This window comes from Bombus terrestris, chromosome 18, assembly GCF_910591885.1.
Source record: "Bombus terrestris chromosome 18, iyBomTerr1.2, whole genome shotgun sequence".
Taxonomy (NCBI): Eukaryota; Metazoa; Arthropoda; class Insecta; order Hymenoptera; family Apidae; genus Bombus; species Bombus terrestris.
Genome location: NC_063286.1, coordinates 3,732,041 through 3,746,727, shown reverse-complemented (window position 1 = coordinate 3,746,727; position 14,687 = coordinate 3,732,041). Strand labels below are relative to the sequence as shown.

The 14,687-nt window shown below is 35.0% G+C and overlaps 1 protein-coding gene across 1 annotated transcript; it reads right to left on the bottom strand.

The window, feature by feature from the left end:
* Positions 1–6,480: 6,480 nt before the first annotated feature.
* Positions 6,481–10,656, bottom strand: LOC125386881. Its single transcript, XM_048414103.1, has 2 exons — positions 9,452–10,656; positions 6,481–6,825 (listed from the first exon to the last, which is right to left on the bottom strand). The coding sequence occupies exon 1, from the start codon at positions 10,380–10,382 to the stop codon at positions 9,498–9,500; it is 885 nt and encodes a 294-aa protein (XP_048270060.1). The 5' UTR covers positions 10,383–10,656; the 3' UTR covers positions 6,481–6,825; positions 9,452–9,497.
* Between the last annotated feature and the right edge of the window lie 4,031 nt (positions 10,657–14,687).

Genomic DNA, 14,687 nt, shown 5'->3' with positions numbered 1-14,687 from the left:
GCTGTTCGTATCGTAAACTTGGCATAATTTCATATGACAAACAATTATTATTACACACAAAATGAACAATCTAACGCTTCTTTTCCAGGAAGCTCTCTTCCATTTTGTCGAACGAACTTCAAACAGACACGTATAATACGTTTCCAAAAATAGTTTGCTTTTCGAAATGCTGAGCGCTCTCGTTGCGAATTCTCGTCATGCGCAGACAAATATCCACGTGGCTCCGCGCATTCCTAAGAAATCTGAGCATAATGGAGGTGTACGTACAACAGATACTCAGGGGCAATAGGTAAACATCTTATAATATATAGTGGCATAATCTGCAATTTATTATAAAATAATTGATCCGGGAAGAATCTACTATAAAAGAAGGTTGCTGAATATGATAGACATTGTCGAATACTAATCTAATAAAATTATTTAGTTAATTTTCATAGAATTTGATACTTCTTCGAGGAATCAATAAGTCTCTCGTTAATAGCCTAATAGGTCCTTTGATAGATCTAACGAAGAAATATCTAACCGCGATTATAGCCAATTAGTTCATATTATTCGCTACATAATTAATATTTGTATCACGAACAGCGATGCATTCGGTATTGAAGAAAAAAGGCCATTTTATATTATAACTATAACGAGTAAGTTTACTTGTTTAACTTGAGAGGAATTAAAAAAGAACCTGACTTTTAAGTGAGCATTAAATAAGAATTTTAAATATCGCAGTGATGTAGGTGTTATTCAAGAATAAAGAACATTTTATCTTATATTTAGCACGAGTAAATGAACAAATATCGATAATATAATATAATGCTTAATATGAATTTTATCTGTTTGATTATTTAATACCTTAACTTATTTCACAGTAACGTCATCGACTGCCGTTAGGCTTCTTTTTCCATTTTGTCCAAACTAATAGATAGGTGAATTTAGTTTTGGATTGTAGAAACTATTAAAATGATAAAAAAGGATATTGTATTAAATCGATAAAGACGCCAATTTACGATAAAAATTAAGAAATTGTTCAATTTGATTTTGTTATAATGGAAAAACCGTCGTTTGCTATATCAAAAAATCATTACCGTTTGATTGACATTGCGACACCTTGTCAAGTTATATAAGGAACACGCAACTTACGCGCGAGCTCTTTTGTGCCTGAACTCCCGGAGAGTGAGCATCGATGAAGAATTTAAATATAAGGTAAATAAAAAAAAATATCAAATAATAATATTGAAACTAGTAATTTATAACGTCTAAGCCATTAATTTACAACACTTAAGTTATTCATTTATAATTTAAGCCATTAATTTATAACATTTAAGCTATTAATTTATAACATTTAAGCAATTAATTTATAACATTTAAATCATTAATTTATAACATTTAAGATATTAATTTCTAACATTTAAGCAATTAATTTCCAACATATAAGCAATTCATTTCTAACATTTAAACCATTAATTTATAACACTTAAGCTATTAATTTATAACTTTTAAGATATTAATTTCTAACATTTAAGCAATTAATTTCTAACATTTAAGCCATTAATTTATAACACTTAAGCTATTAATTTATAACATATAAGCCATTAGTTTATAACATTTAAGCTATTAATTTATAACACTTAAGCTATTAATTTATAATGTTTAAGCTATTAATTTACAACGTCTAAGCCATTAATTTATAACACTTAAGCTATTAATTTATAACATTTAAGCTGTTAATTTATAACATTTAGCCCGTTAATTTATAACATTTAAGCTCTTAATTTACAACATTTAAATTGTTATTTTATACATTTAAGCCATTAACTTTCAACATTTAAACTATTAATTTGTAAAAATTAAGCCATTAATTTATAATATTTAAGCTATTGATTTATAACGTTTAAGCTATTAATTTACAACGTCTAAGCCATTAATTTACAACATTTAAACTATTACTTTATACATTTAAACCACTAATTTGTAACATTCAAACTATTAATTTATAACATTAAAACTATAAATTTATAACATTTAATCTATTAATTAATAACAATTAAACCATTCATTTATGACAATCGAACCAATAATTAACAACTTTTAAACCATTACTTAATAGCAATTAAAGCATTAATTTATAATATTTAAACCACTAATTTATAACATTTGAATTATTAATTAACAATATTCAGAAAATTTATTTGTAACATTTAAACCATTAATTTGCAGAAAATCAGCGACAATGCAAAGTGTAATTATTGAGCGTCTATGGATGGAATATAATTCTTCGTGTTTACTCAAAGCCAAGGAATCAACACCGTAATCCTGGAATTGAAGAAACAAGTGCCATCTAATAAAAGGCAACGAGATCTCATTATCCATTTATGCATTGGTAAGTCGCATGGTTTGGTTTCTTCGCTGATAAGTTCAATGTAATTAATAAATTTCAATACACGCTACTTCTTTGTTTTAGAATAATTTTACGTTTTTGCCTGCCGATGCTTAAAAACTCTTTATCTAAATGAGGAACGGGCATAGTTATCTCTCTGTGGTGAGTCTCAGTAATTGGTATCGTTTTCGTACTGGACTGATACGTCCCTAGGGGGGGGGGCACCGTGGGACGTCGTGGGCCATCGTGGAATGCGTGCGCTTTGGCTTTAATTATTCATACGGTAAATACATATGTTAAATGCATTGTGATCCCATTCCGTACAATGATACTTATCCGTCTTGGAACGAAAAATAAAAATCTCTTTTCTCTTCATCCCCTCGCTTGCTACGCAGAAAAAATTGTTCTCGCGATTTATTATTATTATTATTATTATTGTTATTGTTATTGTTATTGTTATTGTTATTGTTGTTGTTGTTGTTGTTGTTGTTGTTGTTGTTGTTGTTGTTGTTGTTGTTTGCGATCGCTCAATTCTTTCAAACTGTCGCGTGGCATACTTTTATATCTCTGTACGCAGGCCCATGGTCAAGTAGAGTCAGAACTCGATATTCTGCCAATAGGTTGCGTGTCGAGATCGATGTGCAATGTTAAATAACCCATGGGCGGGTCTCGCGCGTAGTCACCTCCTCGTGGTGAGACCTGGTAATTGGCATCGTTTTCCAAAAATTAATCAGTTGATTAATCTTCGGAAAACGATACCAAGCCAAGAACTACGCAACAGTCCAGTTTGGATCACCAAAAGCCTCTAAGAGAATTTTGGATGATCTAGACTGGACTGCACCGTGGGACGCCGTGGGAAGCCGTGGGACGCCGTGGGACGCCGTGGGATACCGCGGGACTCCGTGGGACGCCGTGGGACGCCGCGGGACGCCGTGGGACGCCGCGGGACGCCGCGGGACGCCCTGGGACGCCGTGGGACATCGTTGGTCTAGTTTGGATCACCAAAAGCCGCTAAGAGAATTTTGGATGATCTAGACTGGACTGCACCGTGGGACACCGTGGGACGCCGTGGGATGCGTGCGTCTTTGCCTTAATTAATCGCAAAATAGATAACCACGTTAAATGCGTTGTGATCCCATTCTGTACAACGATACTTATCCATCTTGGAACGAAAAAAGAAAAATCTCGTCTCTCTTCTCTCGCTTACGGCACTGGAGAAATTATACTCAGATTTATCGGTTCGCGATCACTCAGTTCTTTCAAATTGTCGCGTGGCGTACTCGCTCGCGCGTATTCCGGGTGCGCGTGGGTCAACGTGCACTAGACAACTCTTTGGATTCGTAAGTCGCCCCAAGGACACCTCTGTCTTGGTGATTGCTCGATGACTGCTTGACGTTTGCATTGTGTCACGGGAGTTGTCGTCGCACCGATGATGCTTGTTAATCTATTGGGGATTCAGTCGTCGATCTGCAGTCCTGCCGATTGGTACTTCGGTACTCGGTCAGGAACCTGCAATTTCACGTCCTCCGTAATCCTGTTCGGCCTCGCGGGGGTGGACCCCACTGTTCAGTTGGGGCCTTGCCTTTGTAATCCTGTTCAGCGGTCCCTCCCCGGGTTCCACTTGTTCAGTTGGAGTGTGTTAAGTTGCCGGCCTATGTGCTGGACCCACGGTTGGATCACCGATGAATCACTGACATCATCGGTCGGCGCCATCGACCGTGACTCGTGTAAGTTTCGAACGGCGAAACAGAAATCGAGTTACGGTCAATTCTTGGGGTTTCCGTTGATCCTTAGTGTTATCCAGTGCACGGGGGTACGTCGCGTTGGTTTGTTAGTTCTTTCGAGAGATCGCGATCTTGTTCGTCCTGGGCGTGCCGCGATTTTTCTTTTATCGTCTGATTGTTCGGGTTTCTTTTCCATACCTCCAAAAGTTTAGTGTCGCGAAAATAAAATGTTAAACAGTTTAGTACAACGACCCGCATACAAGACACGAAATATATACAGTGTCAGCAGCTACAGTTTCTTTCTCTTGTTCCAAGTTGGATAATTGTGTCTTTGATACCGAATGCTATCATTAGGGTTGCGAACTATTGTACGATAGTTGTACTGATCGATGTAATCGTTGTGTGGGAGATAGATGTTGCGTTATGTATGTTGTTCTACATTTGTAAAGATTCATGTAAGCGCTGCATTGGAGATATGTGTTTCGCAGTTTGGCTACGAAACAACTATCTCTTTACGCAGGCCCATGATCACGTAGAGTCAGAACTCGACATTCTTGCCAATAGGTTGAATGTCGAGACCAATGTGTAACTCATGGGCGGGTCTCGCGCGTAGTCACCTCCTCGTGGTGAGACCTGGTAATTGGCATCGTTTTCCAAAGATTAATCAACTGATTAATTTTTGGAAAACGATACTAAGCTAAGAACTACGCTAATACAATCCAGTTTGGATCACCAAAAGCCGCTAAGAGAATTTTGGATGATCTAGACTGGACTGCACCGTGGGACACCGTGGGACACCGTGGGACACCGTCCACCTTCATTTTTCATTATCTCCAACTTTTCAAATGGTCAGCAATCGCTCACCGTGTTTTGGTGACCATTTCACCTCAACCTCTCTTTCTACCATTGGCCTTTCAACGGTTCCTGCCTGATGTTGATCTCCCTGATGATATTTGCTGGGATAACCCAGCATCAACAATTTATCAATTTTCATAACTTAATTATAAGCATATACCTCTATTTAATAATTAATTATTAAATATATAAATCTAATATGTTCTTACATGCACAAGTTTGTTTTACTTTCAAGTTAAGATCAAGTAAGATCATGTTATAGTAATACAAATTTTAGAATTTGTACATCAATTAATAGCAAAGTAAACAATGATAATAAATTATTTTCAATTAATGAAATTTCTCTTTCCATGATAGTTCCGCTATTAATTCTCAAAGACCATTGTAAATTGTTAACATTTTTGTCGAGGTTTTTCTATTTATTACAATGTTTGAATCATTGAAATATATTTATTAATAACTGTATGAATAATTAAGTAATATGCCGTAATGATATTCTTACTAATGCAATATTTTATTTAATAGTAGCAGTTACACTCATATAATATAAAAGTTTTTCATTATGAACATAATCTTATTCGTAATTGTTACTGAAAGTTGTCTCAAATATGTTTTCTATTTCCCAATTTCACCAATTTGACTATTCGTATGTAATAAATTAGCGCGCGCTCGTGTATACAAAAATCAGGCGTTCCTATTGGCGGAATATATTGCGAATTCAAATCGCGCGTGCCTATTGGCGCAGAATATCGAGCATTCCCGCGAATCCAAGGAGGGGTTCCGGTGTAATTTCATCTCCGACATATAATATAATATAATATAATAGAATAGAATGGAATAGAATAGAATAGAATAGAATAGAATAGAATAGAATAGAATAGAATAGAATAGAATATGATATAATAGAATATAATATGATATAATAGAGTAGAATATGATATAATAGAATAGAATATAATGGAATATAATAGAATACAATAGAATATAATAGAATATAATACAATAGAATATAATGTAATAGAATACAATAAAATGTAATGGAATACAATAAAATGTCATATAATATAATATAATGTAATATAATATAATACAATATAATATAATAGAATAGAATGGAATAGAGTAGAATAGAATAGAGTAGAATAGAGTAGAATAGAATAGAGTAGAATAGAATAGAGTAGAATAGAGTAGAGTAGAGTAGAACAGAGTAGAGTGGAGTAGAGTAGAGTAGAGTAGAGTAGAGTAGAGTAGAGTAGAGTAGAGTAGAGTAGAGTAGAATAGAGTAGAATATAATATAATATAATATAATATAATATAATATAATATAATATAATATAATATAATATAATATAATATAATATAATATAATATAATATAATATAATATAATATAATATAATATAATATAATATAATGGAATAGAATATAATAGAATATAATCTAATAGAATAGCGTAGAGTAGAGTAAATTATAATAGAGTAGAGTAGAATAGAGTAGAGTAGAGTAAGAATAGAGTAGAGTAGAATAGAATGGAGTAGAATAGAGTAGAATAGAATATAACAGAATATAACAGAATAGAATACAATATAATATTATATAATATATGTTGGTACGCCTGTTTTGCCATTTTGTAAATATAGCGCTAAGTAGGATAGGTAGTATATGGTACTTTCTGGTGTGTCTGTTAATTATAAGTAGGTAGGGCCGGCAGGCTGACAGTCTCTGGTCGAATAGGCGCGCTTTCGTGTGATCAACTTGTTTCTGGAAATCTGATTTGAAAATTTGGCAGTGAAACTGGTACGAGTAGAGCATGCGTTCGTCTCTGGTTTTGACATTCGTTTTGGCCACCCTCACAATCACAACTTCTTGGATGTATCTAAAACATTGGATGTTTTCAACATTAGAATCAATACAACTGACATTATTTACAATTTATCTAAATGTCCAAATAAGTATAAATAATAATAATAAGAATAATGTCCAAAGAAACAAAAATCAATAACATTATGATTAGTATTCAAAGTGCTAGTTGCATCCTGTGAGTTACCAGTCAGACCGTAATGACATTGCAGATCATTCTCGATCTCGTATCTGAATAAATCTCACTTTTTCTAGATCATATTACCACACTGGACGTATGTGAAAACACTATGCTAGATGTTATGGCAATAGTGCTAATAATGATCGGTGTACTCATATTTATCATTGTCACTGCCATTGTCATCACTGCAGACATCCAACTCAACAGAAATGCAACTCTCTCTGGCATTTTTCTCAATTTATCATGACTGCATCTATATGATTAGTTTACCATCTACTGTTTTTAAAATATACTTATTTCCTTCCAAATGGGACTCTTAAATTTTGGATCTAATTTAGTTTGATTTCGTTTCTCATTCTTATGTAATACAAAATCACCAAGACTAAATCTAACTACTTTAATTTTAGGTTTTGTCGAATCTATATCTTTATCATATTTAGCATTAATTTCTATATTATTTATTGCCTGTTTTTGTACATCAGAGATATCTACCTTCCTTTTCTTCAACATTATCATCCGGTAGTAACAAGCCGTAATGTCTTGTTGTTCTACCGATTAATAATTCTAATGGACTCGGTTTAGTTACACGATTGGTGGTGCAATTCAAAGCCAAGAGCATCCAGTCAGAATAGAAATTATCTTTTCATCTTTACCTGTCCAAGTTATGTTTTTGTTACCTGAAGTAGGTATATTCAGAGGTTTCATTACTTGTGAAAATTTAGGTAAGAAGCTAGACCTATGAACTTTCTGAGGTGGATATGCCATTGTGATAGCACTACTGCTGATATAACATGTGCTGCTGTAGAGGTACGCTTTCTTCCTTTTTTTTTTTTTTTTTATTTCTTGCATTCGAAAACTTACACAAATTGAATTGTTTCCTTCTTTTGCCTCTTCTGCATTTTGCAAAGCACCTTGTAGAAAGGAAAAACGGAAAACTACGGCTGCCGGGATTTGAACCTGGGTCCTAACCGTTTGTAACCAAACGTGCTAATCACTTTTTTTTTTAAATCTTTGTTTATTAATTCCAGGTTTTTTTACATATTTTTTTTTACATGATTTTTTTTCCAGAATAAACACTGAATTCTAATTGTAGGGTGGTACAGGCAAAAGTACCGATACGCGAAGGTACGACGTAGCCATGCATTATTAAATTTTTTTTTTTAAGATTATTATTGTAACTTAAATTTAAGCCGCTGTTGCGCTGTGCTGATGTACGATATTTTAATTTATGTCCTGAAAGCCTGGACGCAAAGACAGGACAGTTCGCTAGCCTATTAGGGAGGGGATTAGCCTATTAGGGAGGGGATTAGCCTATTAGGGAGGGGGAGCCTATTAGGGAGGGGATTAGCCTATTAAGGAGAATTCAGTGTTTATTCAGGAAAAAAATCATGTAAAAAAAAATATGTAAAAAACCTGGAATTAATAAACAAAGATTAAAAAAAGAAAAAAAGAAAAATACCTCAAGGCTTGTATTTTATCCGGGTTGGGTCGAACTTCTCCATTATGAATTATATACCCAAAATAAAGTACCGATATTTTTGGAAGAGAACATTTAGAGAAATTGAAAGAAACCCCGGCTTTTATGAGGGTGTTTAATACAATGTACAATCTTTCTAGAGCTTGGTCTACCTAGTCGGCAATAATCAAAACATCGCCCAAGTAAACAACAACGTACGAATGAGCGAGGTCACCTAAGGCCTTGAGAATGGCCCTCTGAATAACGGATGGTACATTTTTCAACCCAAACGGCATTATTATATACTCGTATTGTCCATCGAAGGTAATAAATGCTGTATACCCAGTACAATTAGGATGAATAGGGATTTAGTGAAACCCGCTGGCCATGTCTAGGCTAATAAAGTATCTCGCTTTTTTATCAATCTGGCGACTTGATAAAAGGTAGAGAATACCGATCAGCGACCATATTTTTGCTTTAATTAATTAGCGTACTATTCTTCGCACTTCCTCGCTAGGTCTATAAGGACTTCTTTGTACAGTGAGGTTAGGATCAATTCTAACCTAACTGGCCCCTATTTACGCGAGTACGTGGGAAAACCGTAATGAATGAATCTTTAAATTTTTCCAATTACCAATTACATCAGTGTCAACTTCATTAATATCGACCTCGTTTTCAGCAGTTTTATTACAGACATTAATTGTTTTTGCTTTACAGATAGCGAGGCTACTTTGTGTAATATTCACGTGAAAAGCTTGGCTTAAAATTTCACGACCAATCATGGTATACTTTAAACAATTATCAACAAGGACATGGAAAATTATCCCCAACAACCATTAATACATACAACTGAAAAAATTTGGGATATACATTTAATACAGGTATTTCCTATTGCTCGCATTACTACTATTATATCAGTCGTTTTTCCAGAAAATTTCAAGGCTACGAATTCTTTAATTAGAGAACACTCAGCTCCAGAATCGAAGTAAAATGGGAACCACTTACCTGTATCGTTTAATGCAGCAGTTTCTATCATTGATGGTCGTTGAAATTATGAGGTTCTTCTGAACCACGGACAATTAGTCTCGTTATGGCCCTCCACAAGACACGTGAAATAAGAAGATGATACGTTCGGTCGATATTCTTCTGACTTTTGTTTATTTTTCTGTCTCGTTAACTTCATTCTCTTACGGCACACTGCCATTTTATGTCCTATCATACCGCAGTAGAAGCATCTGATCCGGGAGCGAGATGACTTGTGCCGTTCAGTTCTAGAGCTCCCTGATGACACCGAGGGCATCTGAGGCAGATCTCTTATTTCGTTCATTAATTCTTCCTCGGTCTTGAAATTCTTCGCAAATGCAATTTCTTTAATATGCTCATCTTCTAAGACCAGTCGAGCAAGAACGCAGGCGTTGATTATTTCATCAATTGCTAAATGTTGCCATCTCATTTTTAGGAAGTTACGGAGTCGAAGACCGAAAGCTGACAAGGATTCGTCCTCCAGTGGTTGTTCCATCATCATCTTCGTTAGCGCCCCGGTTCCTGTTTCGTTTCCACCAAAACGCATAGCGAAGATTTCTTTAAATCTTGGCCAGGTAATAGCCGGTTCATCGATCAATACTTTTCTAAACCATGGAGCTGCTGAACCCTTTAGATTATCAGCTAAAATAGAGTATAACGCGCTGCCTTCTAAAGAATTATCCTCCACAATCTGATTGGCAGTTGCGCACCATACAGCTGGGTCGGTGCCCTCGACTTCAGGATTAAAACGCGGTAGACATACATTTTGTGGTTTCGCATTCGAGTTTTGCATGAACGATTTAATTATCTCGCGTATGATAGCCACAGACTGTCCCACTGTTAAATTCATTTGTGATATCGAGTTACTATCGCAGTTAGCGACGGTTGGCAAACCTTCATCTGGACTATCCATTTTTTAGTATACAATATAGATGATAGTGTTTTCTTCCAAAGTCTAAGTCGAACTCAACTTACTTGCTCACAGTCCAAGTGTAGCTCGACTTGCTTGTCCACAGTCCAAGTGTAGCTCAACTGGCTTGTTCACAGTGCAAGATAACTTCTATATGTGCGACAACTTCGACTTCCAGGCGATGTCTTACGATGCACGATACTAGCTCGAATGATGATCGCTTAAGATGTCGAGAAACTCTGATCAACTGTTATTGCTAACTACCAACCATCTGCTCTGACTGCTGTCTAATGACTGACTTTTTGTCACGACGATGTTGCAGAGGAAAACTATGATGGGGTGTGTCTAAGGATACGAGATCATCAGATTGGTCGAGGGAGATCTTCGTTCCGAAAGTGGGGGAAATGGACGTTGCTGTTAATTGGTCAATTTCTACGTTGGTGGTTGAAGAAGGATAACTACCCTTGAGGAAAAACAGCTAGTGGGGGGCATTGTACATTAGAAAGGCAGATTTTCTATATCTTTCCATAGTAGATAATAGATTTAGGGTCTGTTAAGATATAGACTATTTGTTCAGTTGAAGAACATTAGCTACAGAAATCCTTAGATTTATAGCATGTCCTTAGGCTGGCTGAAAATATACCGTAATGTTATATTGACATCTGGCAATCATCTTATCCGAAGAGTAGGATCTTTGTATAGTGAACAATTTCGTCAAACAGAAACCGTTGGAAAGTTTACTGTACTACAATCATATTCTTAAGAAGAGCTATATAATTACTCTATACCTCTATTAGGTAAAACCGTCCATGCCGTGTCCACTGCTACGTTTAATGACCAGCCGTGTCACTTCGAGTCCAAGGTCATCGTCATAAATCTCGGGAAGACATAATCGGATTAAATCATAAACAGCTACTTCTAAGTTTTATTACTTCGAGATATAATACAAGAGCAAACAATCACCAAAATCCGTTAGTTTACCTATTACTTCGCACAACGGTTCAGATCCGCAGGCTAAAAGGACAATACTCTTTAGATTTAACACTAGGCTTACGGGCGTTTCGTATATACCTATCTCTATTCAAATTGACGGGTAAACGAAAATACGTATTTTTCATGAAAAAATCGATTTATTCAAATGAAGTCTGAAATGAACAATATTAAAATAAATTCACATGTAAATAAATTATTAATAAATAAAAAGTCTTTTTTAAATTATCACTAAGAAAATAACAATAACATTAACACTAGTTTTACGGGACTCGTCAATTTGACGGATTTCGAACTTTGAAATGAAATATCTGAAAAAACATAGCACCAATTTTAACCATTTTTCATCGTAAATTAACCATTTCATTTAAAGAATTTACGCGTAAAATTATTTTTTCCTCGGCTTTCTAATTTTCGAAATCTGTTTGTTGTATATCTATCTCTACGAGATCCATCAAAATGACGGCTTGGCTGATTTCATAAACAATCGGTTTTTCAAAGACAGTGTGCAAAAGTTTCAGTTATCGTAGACATTTCCCATTATTGTCTCCATTTATTGTAAGTATTTACAATTGGATAATCGAATTTAGGCACAGTATTTTCTTATTTTGAACAATCCCCCTTTTCTAGCAATCGTGAGTAAATCCAAGAGATATAATAAGATATATTTTGAATGGCTTCCCTCATATGGGAAAAGATTTTTTTTTTTTATTTATTGAAATTCACAATTTGTCCAATTTGGACATTTGGTGGAATTTTTTAACAGTTAAATTAGCATGTTGGTGGCTACCCCCAGCGGGGTACCATCCTCGTGTTTGCTAGGTTATGTCCTTTATAAGGTCTGCTGGGTGCTTTCTTTTTAGTCTTCTGTCCATGTTTATGGTTTTGTACGTTTCCGCAGCTAGACGGTTTGGGTGTGTTGCTATTCTTGATTTGTATTTTTCTGAGTATATGGGAAAAGATGAAACTCGATGCTGAAGAGAAAAAAGAAAAACATGACATTGTATCCCTCAAATTTATATAAATCAGAAAACTGCACACTTACCGTGTATAAAAGTAAAGCTGAAGTAAAAGTGCTCCTTCTAAGCACCGAACATACAGGTGTACGAATAGAAGATAATTATAAACGTGTTCCAGAAACCATTGCTTTTTACAATAAAACAGAGTATGACGTTGACCAAATGGCGCGCAGATATAGCGTGAAAGCAAGGAGTTTCCAATGGCCCCTTCAAGTCTTTTTCAATATTTTGCATTTGGTAGCGATAAGCGTGGATACTGTATAAAGAGTGTACCAGATCGAAAATATCGAGAGAGGAATTCATATTTTGTTTAGCCGAGGAATTAACTGGAGAAAACAAGGACAACATTTGCCAAAGATCAGACACAGCTTCATTTCTGTCACATTCGACGTCAGAGGTGCGAAAAAGTTGCCAAGTGGATTATTGCAGAAAAATAGAAGTAATAATTATTGTTTATATCGCAAAAAGATCGTATGCGGAAAATGCAGAAACAGCATTCAGTATATTTGCAAAAAATGTGCTCAATAGATATGATCACCCTGTACCGTTAACGTTATTGTTATTTTTCTAGTGATAATTAAAAAAAAGACTTTTTATTTGTTAATAATTTATTTAAACGTGAAGCCTAATATTCAGACTTAATTTGAATATATCGATTTTTTAATGAAAAAAATACTACTATATACTAGGTATACTACATACAGATTTCAAAAATTAGAAAGCCTAGGAAAAAATAATTTTGTGTATAAATTCTTTGGATGAAATGATTAATTTACGATGCAAAATGGCTAAAATTGGTGCTATGGTTTCTGAGATATTTCATTTTAAAGTTGGAAGACCGTCAAATTGATGAGTCCCGTAAACCTAGTGTTAAGCATTAGATTCAACTAGAATCAAACATACTATAAATTCTTATAATCCAAGTTACAGTACCACGCCAAAATTACTTATAATTCTCTTATTTATTTACAAAATTTACTTATAATTCTCAATGAGAATTGATTGTAAAAAGTCTACCAAATAAAAAAAAAAGTTTTATTATTTAAGTACATCCCTATTAAATATGAAGTGGTATGTCGTGATAGGTGTAGAAGGAATGCTCAGATGTTTCAACAAAAACGTTTATTAACTTAATAACAACTGACGTCCAATAACAACTAGCAACAAACAACAATTAATCACAATTAACAATTAACAATTAGCAACGCTTGGTAACGATCAATGCTTGACGCAGGTTACACGAGGTCGAGCGCTCGTTTCGCGTAATCCTTCGCACTTCGCAGCTCGGGACAGACTGAATCTCTTTGATTCAAAAGCCACGGCGATTCTTTTCTTTGTTGGCCATCGATATCGCGTGCGTTTGTTAGAAGTCCGCGACGACTGCCATGTGTACGGTCTCCCGAAGATTCGGCGAAGGAGCAGTAGGGACACCTAAAGGTTTGTCCGCATAGCGCTTTTAAGATAAAGCGCTTTGTGCCGCGAAACCGTTGGAAATTTTCGAGGTCGAGTGCCGTCACAAATGCACCCTGGTATGTTACTAACGAAACAATCCACCGTGACCTTAAGATACCTACAGTCAAAGATGAAATACACAAGTCCAGAAGCAGGTATAACACAAGAGTCAACAACCACCAAAACCCATTAGTCACCCAACTACTGGACACGACAGACCAGATCCGCAGACTAAAAAGAAAATACCCTCTAGATTAAATCCTTAGTTTCTACTAGAACCAACAATATAAAACTATTATAATCCATGTCATTGTATCATGCCAAATTAAGTTACTGAAAATTCTCAACCAGAATTGATTGTAAATATTCTAATAAATAAAAAAAAAAAATTATTTAAGTACAGCTAGACTAAAGTATTGGGGATCTTCCCAAAAAATTCTAAAAGAAAGATGTCCTTTCATCTCCAACATATAAATTTGTAACAGCGGCAATAACTGTTTTATTCGATTGTTAAAAGGCATCATTAAGAAAAATTCAGGTTGGAGCCCAACCTCTTTACTGTTTCAACACTCTTTTGCGACAAATGTAAGACCAATTATATTCGATTATACGTAAGTATGAATAATTTATGATAAAAAAGGAATAACTTAACTTGACTATGTTTTTATAATTTTGCAGGCTTTTATTCACAAAAATGATTAAGTATAACGTTACAATTAAGTTCAAACCACGGCCAAGCTGTACACAAGACTAGACTCAAGACTAAAAAGATTCTTCTTGGTCGAATGCTTGCAGTTGTGGTATGTTGCGTTTGTAATTGCTAATTGCAATGTTGGGCCATGTGCAA